Source organism: Terrapene carolina, unplaced genomic scaffold, assembly GCF_002925995.2.
Source record: "Terrapene carolina triunguis isolate 2854851 unplaced genomic scaffold, T_m_triunguis-2.0 Scaffold93, whole genome shotgun sequence".
Classification (NCBI taxonomy): domain Eukaryota; kingdom Metazoa; phylum Chordata; order Testudines; family Emydidae; genus Terrapene; species Terrapene triunguis.
The window spans coordinates 11,048,672-11,062,498 of NW_020664444.1; the positions used below are offsets into that span (position 1 = coordinate 11,048,672).

The window sequence follows — 13,827 nt, forward strand, 5'->3', positions numbered from 1 at the left end:
AAACAGAGAGTCAGGGGACTAGGACATCATGTCATGAGCAATGGCAACACATCTCTCTGCTTTGCTTTAACACTCATCTGGCAGTAAGTATCCCAGCCATGTTCTCTTAATGAGTTTGGGGCTGTGAATGCATCACATGTCTAGAGATTGCCTGTGTTGAATTAGAGGCCAATGATAGGGTCAAGCGGCCTGGCCCTAAAAATAAACACCCAGACTTAGATGGATTGATGCTCCCAGGTGGCTGTTCTCTGTTTAGCTGCTTTTTGTTTATCTGAAACCCAGTTGCTGATATCTGCAGACGGCTTCATCCAGGAGCAAGCTCAGCACACAAGCATGTGGACAGGTAGAAACGACCACATAAAAGAGCGAAGGAATAGAGCCTCAGAGCACTAATAATGGCAGATCTGAGATAACAGCTCACTCCCACGCGGTTACCACAGAACAGGATGCTGTTAACACAGCCGTACCATGCACACAGTTTGACTGAACTGCCACACTACCGCTGAGGAAAAAAGGCTTTATAAGTGATCTGGACTTCCTATGGGTGAAACTCCCGCCGATGCCTATACACTCACACAGGCCCAGGGAGAATTTCTTCCTGAAACAGGAAAGGGTCTTTAACACTTGGGCCCCAAGTGTCCCATCCCCTCTTCCAGACCCGCTCTCTTTGCCCGACCTGCCTTTGCCAATTCACCAGTCACCTGCTCTGGTCCCCATGCACCATCCTGTCATTGATTGTACTCCAGCTGTGCAACGTCATGCTCAATATAACCTACTGGGGGCCAAATTCATAGACTTTAAGGTCAGAAGGGATCATTATGATCATCTAGTCTGACCTCCTGCACAACGCAGGCCACAGAATCTCACCCACCCACTCCTGTTACAAACCCCTAACCTATGTCTGAGTTATTGAAGTCCTCAAATTGTGGTTTAAAGACCTCAAGGTGCAGAGAATCCTCCAGACTCGGCATAAGCAGGGACAAGTGCCTTAAGATCAATGGGGCAGTGCCTGCACACACCAGCTCGGAGTTTAGCCTCGAGTGTTTTGTAAACCCCAGGCACTCCCAGAAGCAGTGCCTCCACAGCACACAACAGCACTGAGACAACACACAGGGGCAGGGGCATTGTTTTTTACTCCACCTCTCCCTTCACCACAACACGCAATTTGTATTAAATATTTTAAATATATTAATTTTTAAAAAGTATTAATAAAAAGCAACCGAAGGACACAGCCGACAGACTGAAAGAGGAAGTCTTCCGATTGCAAAGGGAGGGTGGGGGGTCTTCTGGTGATGCACAGCTGGCTGGAGTATCCTGGATTCTTGCAAATTTGGAAGGGGATGAGTAGAAAAAATATACTTAATTTTATCTTCCTGGGTTGGGAGATTAAGAGGAGGATATTGTGAAGTTTTAAATATTTTTGGTAATCCCCCTTCCCCCTCCTCCAATTTCCAATTGCTTTTAGTCTTTAAGCAGATTTTCTGGTTTGGGGTAGCCAAAGAGTACAAAATCAGCCTCGTAAAGTTTGTAGAGCTGCTGCCTCCAGGCCAGAGGGATTTTGGCAAACCAGTCCTCCTCCCAGCTGCTGGCAGTCCTGTTCCGGTAGCTGGGGGGGAAGTGGAGGAGCCTGTCCACCTTGAGAAGCTGCAGCAGATGAGCTGCATCTTCGTTGAGGGTCTCCAGCTTCCCAACAAAGTCATAGTCTATCTGGCACGGGTGGCACAAGCGGTAAACCTGCCTCCAGTGCTCATTGAAAGGGGCCATCTTCTCTGTCCGGGGGTCCAGTAAGTACTGGATGAAGTCAGGGAAGGAGACTTTGAGGCCCGCCCTGAAGGCCTCGCTAACAGAGGTGGGGAGGTTGGTGTGGTTGGAGTAGAGCTTCAGCATGGGTATGGCAAAGCGCCGGTAGAACTCCTCATTCTCCAGCTCAAACTTGCTGCGGAAGGCAGAGATGAGCCGCACGAAGGGATCGCGTACAAAGAGGAACTTGGTGTATTTCTTCAGCTTGATCTTCATGAGGTGGCGGGAGAACTTCCCGTAGCGGCGCCAGAACTTGTTGAAAGTCAGGTGGGTGCTGGAGTTGTGGACGTGCTCTCGGGGAATGTCCAGGGGGTCCCGGTAGGGGACACCCTGATCCAGCAGGCTCTCACTCAACACGATCATCACCCGCTTCCAGTTGGTGCAGGCCACCTTGGGGACATAGCAGTAGATGATGCCGTGGCGGTCGTCCACGATCAGGTGGTTCAGCTCGTAGTTGGGGATGTCGTCAAAGGAACGCTCCTTAGCGGGGAAGGCGAAGCTGGAATTGGCACAGAACTCCCGCAGCATCCTCCGCCGTTCAGCCTGCAGCTTCTCCTGGTCCAGGCTCACTCTGGCAGCGCGGGTGGACCAGTCATAGCCTCTCACATTCTCCTCCAGATTGTCCAAGACAGGCCTGCTGGAGCCTTGAAGTGGGGCCTGCTCCATCTTTCTGTTCAAGGGACCATTCTGCCTCAGGCCAGAACTCAGTAGCTTCTCTAAAAACTCATCCATGTCCAACAAGTCTTCGCGGTCTTCATCCTGAGCAGCGGTGGGCGGAGTGCCCAGGGCATGAGGCCTGGAGAAGGACGTGTGCAGGTAGAAATGAGCCGTCCCCACGTTGTCCCAGTACACGATGATCAGCAGGATCATGAAGACGGAACCCAGCACCACCGAGAGGCGGAACAGTCGTGCTTTGGTCATCCTGGCTGTTGCTGGTGTGGTCTCTTTCTCCTAAGTTCACCTCAGTCTCACACAATGGTGCTTGGGATACCACATTGTGCTGCTGACAAGGAGCCTGGAAGGGTACAAAAACCAAAGTTAGTCAGTCTCCTGAGCACTCTGATGTAGAGCGACCCTGCAGGGTAACGGCTTCCATGTGGCCATACGTACTCCTCACCGTAAGGTTTTGTGTGACAAGTGCTGTATGAAACATCCTGTTCCCACCCAACTACACACAGACCACTGGCCCTCACGGGGTTAAATGCAGGCCTTTCCCCTTGATGTGGCCCAGCATCAGACGTACAAGTCGACAGCATAACCAGTTGCTGCTACCCCACTTACTGGGTTGCAGGCGGTTGGGGATCAGAAAGTGAAAGTAACCGGCTCTTAGGCATGGTGCTGCATGCATCCAGGTTAGTGCGGACAGGCTCTGCCAAGAGAGGGCTCTGGCTACATTAGAGGATTGTTGGAGTCAAAGTCAGTTGTCATCTCCTGCAATTTTATCGTGAGTGTTGCAACAGTCGGTGTTTTTCTTAAGGACTCCAGCTCCGAGAGTCATGTGATTACTTGAGACTCTCCACTTCCATTACAAAAAAAATAAAAATAAGATTCCAGCCCTCATGAGAGAAGCTTGAAAACATAAACCCCGAAGTCTCAAAAAGCAGAAAAAGTAAAAATTAGCCAGAATTTATTTTTTTTAAACTCATTTTTTAAACCAATATTATTCATGTCGGGGGCCTGCCTCATGATTTTTGAATACTTGACGCTAGCAATCCCATAACGTGGTCTGACCTCCTTCATTCAGATGCCCCTAAAGCCACAATACTGTGTTGAAAATCGAGATTCTATCAGCTGAATGGGCATGAAGGGTGTCATTGCTGGGGACATCAGAGGTCAAAATTCACCTTCCTCTATGGACTGTGAGTTGGCCCGGTGCTATGCTTTATCTAATCTCCGTTTGAATGTATCCCACGGATGATAACTCAATGACCTCTCTTGGCAGTTACTCCCTTGTCTATTTGCTTTTGCCACAAGGAGTTTTTCCTATGATTTAATCCAAACTTGCCTCTAATTTATAAAGGGACCTGGATAAAAATCCGATTTAACATTCCTCAGGGTTTTACATTGGCTGTATGACTACTGAGATCATGCAGCTTCAGGGTTGCTCCAGCCAAGAGAAACCTTTCCTGCTTTTCTGGAATGTGTTGAGCAGGGGGGGGCCTCTTGTCTGGCCCAACATATTTTGCATTTCTTATAGCATCCAAGCCATATTAGCTAAGCCTCACACACCCCGTGGCAGGCGGTGCTATCCCAGTTACAGATAGAGAAATTGAAGCACAGAGGTTAAAATACTTGCCCAACGTCTGTCAACATAGATTGTGTCAGAGTAGGGAACAGAACCCAGATTTCCTAACTTCCCCTCACTAGCTGCACACATGGTCCCAGAGGGAGGTTTGTGGAAGGGAAACAGCTGTATACCCCACTCCCACGCACGGATGCATTTTTTCTAATCAGGGGATCCATGCAAGGTGAGGGCTGGGGAGCCAAGCAAGCTGAATGCAGTGGCCTCAGCTCCTCCCCAATTTAGCTCTTCACTTAGTCAGACCAGCAGCGGGGAAAAAGCTTGAGAGCTCAGAACTGCCCCACAAGCAAAGCCTGTCCGGTGGCTTAATGGAAGGTAGGAGGGAGCAAGGAACAGACAGCATGGCCCAGTGGACAGGACACTGGATTGGGACTCAGGTTCTCCATGGTCTATTCCTACCTCTGCCACTGACCCGCTGTGTGACCCTGAGTGGTAGCTTCACCTCCCTGGGCCTCTGTTCCCCCTCCCATCAACTTTCTGTCTGTTTTGACTATAGAATCATTACAGCAGGAGCTCTCTCTTATAATGGGTTTGTACAGTGCCTAGCACAAATGGGCCCCATCTCACTTGGGGCCTCTGGATGCTACTGTAATACAAATGATCAATAATAATACACAAGAGGGGAGAGAGACACTGAGTTGCCTTTTTGCACCTCACTCGGCATGGATGGGGAAACTGGCCAGCTCTGTTTATTGTCAATTTCACATCTTAGTCATGATGCAGGAGCTGGATTCTGCAGCATTCAGCTCTCACAAAATCCAAACTGTTTGCACTGAAACTAATGTATTTATTTACTTTTAAGTTTCATGATTTCCCCCCTCCTCCTAAAATTCTATTTATTTTCTGTAAACAAAACCGAGGTTTTGGGGATTAGTGTCGTTCAAAGGTCATCACTCCTGATCTTCACCCCGATCAACTGCAAATAAATCTTCTCCTTGCCCTCTTGCAGTATATCGAGACTATTCGGCCACTCGGTCTGCTCCTTAAAGGACCTTAGAAGCATCTTAGACAGTGCTCCTTTCATGAAGGTCAACTCAAACTAGTGAGGGCAGGACAACAGTTCAAACAACTGAGCTGGGACTAAGTTGGTGACATTTGGAAGTTCAATTCATAAACCCCAAGCAATTAGTATTATTCTTTGAATAGCTGTAGTACCTAGGAGCCGTAGTCATGGGCAAGGAGCCCGTGGTAGTAGGTGCTACACAAACACTGACCAAAATAGATGATCCCTGCCCCAAAGAGCTTACAAGTAGCGGTAACACTGTGAGCATTTGTGCACAAGTTAACTTCCTGCAAAATACATGTGATGCGTCCCCCTCATTGATATTAATAGCACTACATGCACATGTACAAAGAAAACAATTCTGAGCAGAGTCATGTTTGCAGCCAGCAGGATAGCAATGCAGCTTGCTTGGCTCAGCAGCCAAGGGAAAAATGGTCTTGCAGTTAAAGCAGAAGGTCAGGAGATCCAGAGTCTATTCCCGGCTCCCTATGGGAACTTGGGCCCGTCACTTGTAGCCAAATTTTCAAAAGTGGCCTCTGATTTTAGAAGCTCAACTCAAGACACCTTGAGCACTCTCAGCGCCCACTGACTTCCAATGGGCGCTGTATGCACTCAACATTTGAGGAAACCGGCCTCTTGTTGGGCTCCCAAAAACTGACCTATCCAAAATAAGTGACCACTTTTGAAAATGTTGGTCTTGGCCTCCCTGTCTCAGTTTCCCCATCTGTAAAATAGGTACAATGTAGGTGAGTATTATGACAGGGTAATTATGCTGTTTAGTTCATTAATCTTTGTAAAGCCCTTTGAGATCATTGGATGGATGGCAGGCAGGGGCCAGGGAAGTGCAACGCATTAGAGTGGTTAGAAAGTTCCCAGTATTTTGAGAGAAAGAATCATTTTTCTTTTTTAAAACCTCTCTCTCGGACGAGATGTTACTTAGGAAGGTGAATAAAAAGGTGTTAACTGCACAATCTCACTCCCGAGGAGCATTAGGGCTATCAACAGAGAAAAGCACCAATTAAAAAACCAAAACCCCTAAAACACAAAAGCAGCCCTTTCTGCTGACATCCCCATTCTGTTTAACAGCCTCAAAACAAACCATATCCACATCAGTTATGAAAACAAAACCATTTGTGCACATTAAGTAGCTCTGAAAGGAACCTTTTCAAAACCAGCGCTGGGTTTCTTTCCTCCCAAAATGCTGAGGTTGATTGCCAGCCAGTTCACACACACACGGCCTCTCAGGGCAGCAACAATTCCACGTTGTAAAGGGAGAGAAATTAAAAATAAAGAGCATCGGCCAAATTGTAGCAGCACCTGGCAACGGTACATTTGATTTAAAATACAACATCTGAAGCGTATTGGGATTCGTGGCTAGGAGGGGGTTCTTCATGGAACCTCATGTTCTGCACCCCACCCAATGGGCACGGAGACTGGGATTGGTTAGACAAACTGTGAAATCATCGGTAGTGAATTTTCTCTACATATGGGAAATTTGTAGGGAAGAGAAGAATCTAAACAAGTCAAGAGCAATCGTGGGATTGTTGGCATGCAAAGTTAGCATGGGGTCAGCATCTGCTTTGAGACACTGCTCTCCATCCAAATGAATCAGGATAAACAAAAACAGCAACCAAACCCCTCCCCGGTTTGTAAACTAAACAAAAATGGCGCAGAGGGAAAACTCCACAACAAAGTCCAGTATCACAGCTCTGGGTACATGTGCCCTGGAGATAAGCACACTTCCCTTTTTCCCACGTGTGAGCCAAAGCATCATAGAATCATAGAACTGGAAGGGACCTTGCAAGGTCATCTAGTCCAGGCCCCTGCACTCATGGCAGGGCTAAGTATTATCTAGTCCATCCCTGACAGGTGTTTGTCTAACCTTCTCTTAAAAATCTCCAATGATGGAGACTCCACAACCTCCCTAGGCAATTTATTCCAGTGCTTAACCATCCTGACTGTTAGGAAGTTTTTCCTAATGTCCAACCTAAACCTCCCTTGCTACAATTTAAGCCATTGCTTCTTGTCCTATCCTCAGAGATTAAGAAAAACAATTTTTCTTCCTCCTTCTTGTAACAACCTTTTACATACTTGAAAACTGTTATCATGTCCCCTCTCAGTCTTCTCTTTTCCAAACAAACCCAATTTTTTCAATCTTCCCTCATAGGTCATGTTTTCTGAACCTTTAATAATTTTTGTCGCTCTTTTCTGGACTCTCTCCAGTTTGTCCACATCCTTCCTGAAATGTGGTGCCCAGAACTGGACACAATACTCTAGATGAGGCCTAATCAGCACGGAGTAGAGCGGAAGAATTACTTCTCATGTCTTGTTTACAACACTCCTGCTAATACATCTTAGAATGATGTTTACTTTTTTTTGCAACAGCGTTGCACTGTTGACTCATATTTAGCTTGTGATCCACTATGACCCCCAGATCCGCAGTACTCCTTCCTAGGCAGTGATTTCACATTTTGTATGTGTGCAACTGATTGTTCCTTCCTAAATGGAGTACTTTACATTTGTCCTTATTGAATTTCATCCTATTTATTTCAGACCATTTCTGCAGTTTGTCCAGATCATTTTGAATTATAATCCTATCCTCCAAAACACTTGCAACCTCGCCCGGCTTGGTATCGTCCGCAAACTTTATAAGTGTACTCTGTATGCCATTATCTAAATCATTGATGACGATATTGAATAGAACCAGACCCAGAACTGATCCCTGCGGGACCCCAGTCGTTATGCCCTTCCAGCATGACTGTAAACACTGAAAACTACTCTCTGGGAACGGTTTTCCAACCAGTTTTGCACCCACCTTATAGTAGCTCCATCTAGGTTGCATTTCCCTAGTTTGTTTATGGGACGGTCATGCGAGACAGTATCAAAAGCTTTACTAAAGTCAAGATATACCACGTCTACAACTCCCCCGCCCCCATCCACAAGGCTTGTTATCCTGTCAAAGGAAGCTATCAGGTTGGTTTGACACGATTTGTTTTTGACAAATCCATGATGACTCACTTATCACCTTATTATCTTCTAGGTGTTTGCAAATTGATTACTTAATTATTTGCTCCATTATCTTTCCAGGTACAGAAGTTAAGCTGACTGGTCTGTAATTCCCTGGGTTGTCCTTATTTCCCTTTTTTATAGATGGGCACTATATTTGCACCCTTTTCCAGTCTTCTGGAATCTCTCCCGTCTTCCATGACTTTTCAAAGATAATCGCTAATGGGTCAGATATTTCCTCAGTCAGCTCCTTGAGTATTCTAGGATGTATTTCATCAGGCCCTGCTGACTTGAAGACATCTAATTTGTCCAAGTAATTTTTAACTTGTTCTTTTCCTGTTTTAGCCTCTTCTGATCCTACCTCATTTTCACTGGTATTCACTATGTTAGATGTCCAATCACCACCAACCTTCTTGGTGAAAACCGAAACAAAAAGTCATTAAGCACCTCTGCCATGTCCACATTTTCTGTTATTATTTCCCCCCCCCCCCCTTCCCCATTCTGTTCCGGGTCTACCCTGTCCATGGTCTTCCTCTTGCTTCTAATGTATTTGTAGAGTGTTTTCTTGATACCCTTAATGTCTCTAGCTAGTTTGATCTCATTTTGTGCCTTGGTCTTTCTAATTTTGTCCCTAAATACTTGTTATTTGTTTATCTTCATCCTTTGTAATTTGACCTAGTTTCCACATTTTGTAGGACTCTCTTGATTTTTAGATCATTGATCAACTCGGGTTTGTACCCCCACAAATGCATAGCAATGCAGACAGGCTACAGACCAGGCCCCTCTGTTGCAGCACAGCTGCTTAATGCTGCACCAATGGCAGACTGTGGCTGTAAAGCTGGATGATCCATCCCCAATGGGAATCCTCTGCCTAGTGACAGAGATGGGGCTGAACTGAAATCCCCAGGTCGGAACATCCCCAAGCTGTGGGGAAGTTCAGATCCAGGTTCAAATGGGCCTCCCCCTTCTCTAAGGGGCCAAACTAGCCATCCAAACACCCACAAACTCGTCCCTGCTCTCTGAACACTGCCATAATCATCCCAATTGGCATTTCGACAGCACTCCACGCAGGGCTCTCAAAGTGCTTCTCCAGCTTTAACTAGACCCTCTCTGGGAAGACCATTTCAAAGCCAGGAAACAGTCTGGATTTTCAGAGATGCGAAGAACCCACGCTCTCACTGACTTCAAGTGGGGTGGTAGGTGCCCAGCACCTCTGAAGTACACACAGGCCAAGGCGGCACAGTGGGTCAGTGACAGAATGGGATTAGAACGCAGGAATCCCATTACCTAGCCCCTGGATCTACCCACTAGGTTACCCCATTAGGACTAGGCTAAATACTTGCTAATAAACAGAAGAGCAGTGAAAGATTAGGGCTTTGTATCAGCGTTTTAGCTCAGTTTGTCCGAAAACACTTAAAATTCACCATTTAGGGATTTTTTTTTAATGCATTTGCTTGCACTGATGAGGTATGAAAGAGCCAATGACCAGGAGTGGCTGGTGATCTAACTATCGCTTTGCACTGCAGCACCAAGCACTGAGATATGGGTCTTGGACTCAGCCTCTCGTTCTGTACGTCAGCAGGGGTTGGAAGAGGATAGAATACATGCCATTCTGAAGAGTAAGAAGGCAGGTATTACTCTGCAAGATTTCTCTAGGTGAGGTTAGTGAAGACGAGGACTGACTGGATCTAAGAGTTGCCTAGGAAGATGCAAAGGGGGCTAAAGGAGGGGTAAACTGTAATGTGTGTGTAGGCAGGGCTGCTGGAATTAGGGGTGCTGGACGCACGGCAGCACGCCCTGGCTTGAAGTGGTTTCCATCATATACAGGGTTTACAGTTTGGTTCAATGGCTCTCAGCACCCCCACTATACAAATTGTTCCAACGCCACTACATGGATGTTTGCGTGTTTATATGCCAATACTTAGGCTCACAGTCTCAGCCCATTCCTGGAAGATTTGGAATGCTGCTGCTTAGCAAATTGCTTTTTTGTTGTTTGTCTGTACCTGTCGGCCTGTCTTGTCGGTAAGACTGTGAATTCTTTGCAGCAGGGACTGTTTTCTATTCTGGGTATGTACAGTGCCCAGAATAGTGCGTTCCCCCAATCCTGGCTGGAGGCATTAGACGCTACCGGGATGCAATTAAATAATAATAATAATGTTTCAAAGAGAATCATTCACTTGCAAACTCTACCCTCCATAACATGGTGCAACCACAGCAGCCTGCCAGCACTGCTGCGAAATCTCCCACCCCAGGGCGCCCTATCTCAAGTAACGGAAGTGTTAGCCTTACCAAAACACAGTGTTTAGCATGGTAACAAACCCTCGCAGCCAGGGCTGGCTTTAGGCCAATTCCACCAATTCCCCCGAATCGGGCCCCGCGCCTAAGAGGGCCCCACGCCCAGTGGCAGGGCCGCCGGGGTGGGGGCAAGTGGCCGAGAATCCGTTCCTTGGCTAGAGGCTCCTTTTTAATTTTTACTCACCCGGCCGCGCTCTGGGTCTTCGGCGGCACTTCGGCGGCGGGTCCTTCACTCGCTCTGGGTCTTCGGTGGCAGGTCCTTCAGTGCCGTCGAAGACCTGGAGCGAGTGAAGGACCCACTGCCGAAGACTAGGAGCGCCACCGGGTGAATACACGCCCCGCGGGGTTTTTTTACGTGTTTTTTTTTTTTTTTAAGTTTAGACGGGGCCCCGTCGAAACTGTTCGAATCAGGCCCCGCACTTCCTAAAGCCGGCCCTGCTCGCAGCCCTCTGGATCATTGGACGGATGTTCATTTTGAAAGCCACTGAAATCAGGCAGCTTTACCCAGCCCACCCCAAAGGCTCAAGCCTGCTTTCCAGGGGACAGCACGCCATCTGCCAGAGCACAGATTGATTTTCCAAGATACAGAGCAATGATCAGCGGAGGATCAAACCAAATCCTCTCCTGTTAACTCGGGCAGTGCCATATTCACTGATGGGATTTCGATCAGAGACCCATAAGGGGACTTAGTTAAACTAAGCCAACTAATGCCGAGGGAAAAAACCACATTCTGTCAATTGTTATTGTCTCTCTTTTTCAGTGGCAGTGTGATTTTAGTACAAATAAAAGATGCCAGGCTGAAAGCATTGGAGACTAAAGGTCTCTATATATACACACACAGAGAGAGAACAGGGCTCTGAGATAGGTGCCTGAGCCATAACCTGAAGAGACAACCTCTACAGGTGAGTAGGGAGTTCACACTATATGGCCCATGCAGCCCTTGGTCTCAAAGCTGAGAATGCCAGCAAGAATACGCTTCAATGCCAATTAAGGTGGTGGTATTTGTGATGTGGATGCCTGCCAAGTGGGAACCGGGCTGAGCACCAAACTCATTTCATACAGGCCAGTTAACAGCCATCGGATGGTAATAACTTTTAGCTACTACTGACCTGGCCTGGACTGGAACCAGTGACTGGCTCTCCCTCTCATTAGTAAGCGTGGCTATTTATCTCAGGTGACAACAGTCACAGATGTCACAGTAACCACCAGAGACAGCGGCTCCTAACCTCTGGCATAGAGCCGGGGTGTTTATCATAGGAGTCAGTGGCCACTGACTCCAGTGGTTATTATTGCAATGGATTCCACGACTCCCTCTTCCCCACTCCTAGGACTGCCGGCTACACTTTCCCCTCCAGAGAAGCTGAAGATGCAGACCAGGCCCTCATCAATAGGGCTTAAGAGCTGTTGCTATGACCCATTTTCTTCTGTTCCTGGTCCTTTAACATTTTTTTTTGGCGGGGGAAAGGGGTTTGCACGATATAACAGGACATGAGACTTTAGAAAAATTGTAGCTTGCATTTTTTGCCAAGACTTACCACATTTTCCCCCAATGACTGCCAGGGAACTCTACTGTCCGTCACCTGAGCCATCCAGCCCCCTGACTCATAAATCACCAAACCTCCAGTAGGATATGTTTAGTCAAGCGCATTTCAGGTTTTTATTTCAATATATGGTGTAAAACGTTTGAGACCAACTCAGTTCTGGTGATCTGCTTTCTCCAAGAGGGGAAACTCAGCAGATTCTGACATCAGAGTCAGACCAGGACTGTGCTGACTTAAGCAAAATTCTTTCTTGGTTTTGGTTATTTTCCCAACATTCAAAATAAACTGCTTCTCCCCCACGCTGCAAAAATGTAAAGGCTTGTCTAGACAAGGCAAATTTGCATCAGTGTAACTACATAGTGTAGTCACACTGATACAAACCCCTAGTGCAGACACAAATCGGGCTTACGCTAGTGCAGCGGTTCTCAAACTGTGGATTGGGACCTCAAAGTGGGTCGCAACCCTGTTTTCATGGGGTCGCCAGGGCTGGCTTAGACTTGTTGGGGCCAGGAGCCAAAGCCCGAGCCCCACTGTCTGGGGCGGAAGCCGGAGGGCTTCAGCCTTGGGCAGTGGGGCTGAGGTTACAGGCCCCCTGTCTGTGGCTGAAGCCCTAGGCCTTCAGCTTTTGCCCCTCTCCCCCCCGAGGCAGTGGGGCTTTGCCCCTCTCCCCCCCAGGGTGGCAGGGATCAGGTGGGCTCAGGCTTCGGTCCCCATTCCTGGGGTCGTGTAGTAAGTTTTTTTGCTATTGCATCTTAGCACAGTGTGGGCTATATACCCGGGGGGGTTGCAGAAGGCTGCAATTCATATTGTCTGAGTTTACACTAGAAACCCCTTTTGTAAGGCCAACTGTCAAGTGTTTATAGATTTAGTATTTATAATTTACAGCTGTGATATTTTACTCTGTACTGAAATTTTGCTTCTTGGGTTTCAGTGCAATTAATAAATTGCTTTATAGCTTAGTAGCTTTATAGCTTAGTAGTTGCGTGGGTTAGCAAAGGGCAAGTTCTGATGGCAACACTAGCTTGCAGCAGCCCACGTTTATCAAAACAAAGATTTCCCAGGAAAATGGTAATTTACCATTTTTCTTTCTGTCGTATCTGATCAAAGTCTGCTGTTCTCTGGTCATTAGAGCCCAGAAGAGGGAGCACAGACCTCAGGCTATTTAATACCCTGTCCCAACTCAAGAGTGAAAGCTTTTTAAAATGTCAAATGGGCTATTTTAAAATTATAACCCTAAGAGTCAGAGAGAAAAAGAAAAGCATAAAAACACCAGAGTGGGGATTTCCCCATCCATTAACCACACCACAAACCCGTGAAGACCAATTAGGGACTGCCAGTTTCCAAAGCCATGGAAATGACCTGGGCTAATATAGGAAACACACGACTGAGTTACAAAACCCATTACACAATGTATTGAAACAAACATGTTATTTGGCTGCACTTGAAAGTGCAGAGTTCCAACACATCCCAGCCAGCCAGGGCTAGGACTATGGAGGAAGATGACTGCATCACTCAAGTATCCTCTAGGACAGTGGTTCTCAAACTTTTTTTTCCACGGACCACTTGAAAATTGCTGAGGGTCTCGGCGAACCACTTAATGATCTTTCCAAATGTGGTTTGTACCGTTAGCTAACTATTGTAAAGCGCTTTGGATAAAAGCGCTATATAAAAAAAACCCTTAATAATAAACTTTTTTTGTTCTACAAAATAATAAACTTTTTTTGTTCTACAAATAAAAGCACACAACTCATATTTTAATAGCAGTAGTCTTACCTTTCTAATGCGATGGATGTGCTGTCTCTACCCTGCCACAGCAGCCCCCAAGCTGGGGCTGGGAAGGAGGGGGGTCTCTCCCTCTCTCCTCCACCACAGCAGCCCCC

General features: G+C 46.9%; 1 protein-coding gene across 1 annotated transcript in view; it reads right to left on the minus strand.

Annotated features, from left to right (window-relative positions):
* Positions 1-1,140: 1,140 nt before the first annotated feature.
* The window catches only part of CHST12 (carbohydrate sulfotransferase 12), a 13,588-nt gene continuing 901 nt past the window's right edge, over positions 1,141-13,827 (minus strand). Inside the window, exon 2 of the mRNA XM_026650715.1 lies at positions 1,141-2,815. Coding sequence (XP_026506500.1) covers positions 1,462-2,721 — 1,260 coding nt within the window. The 5' untranslated portion in view covers positions 2,722-2,815 and the 3' untranslated portion in view covers positions 1,141-1,461. The remainder of the gene's footprint in view (positions 2,816-13,827) is intronic.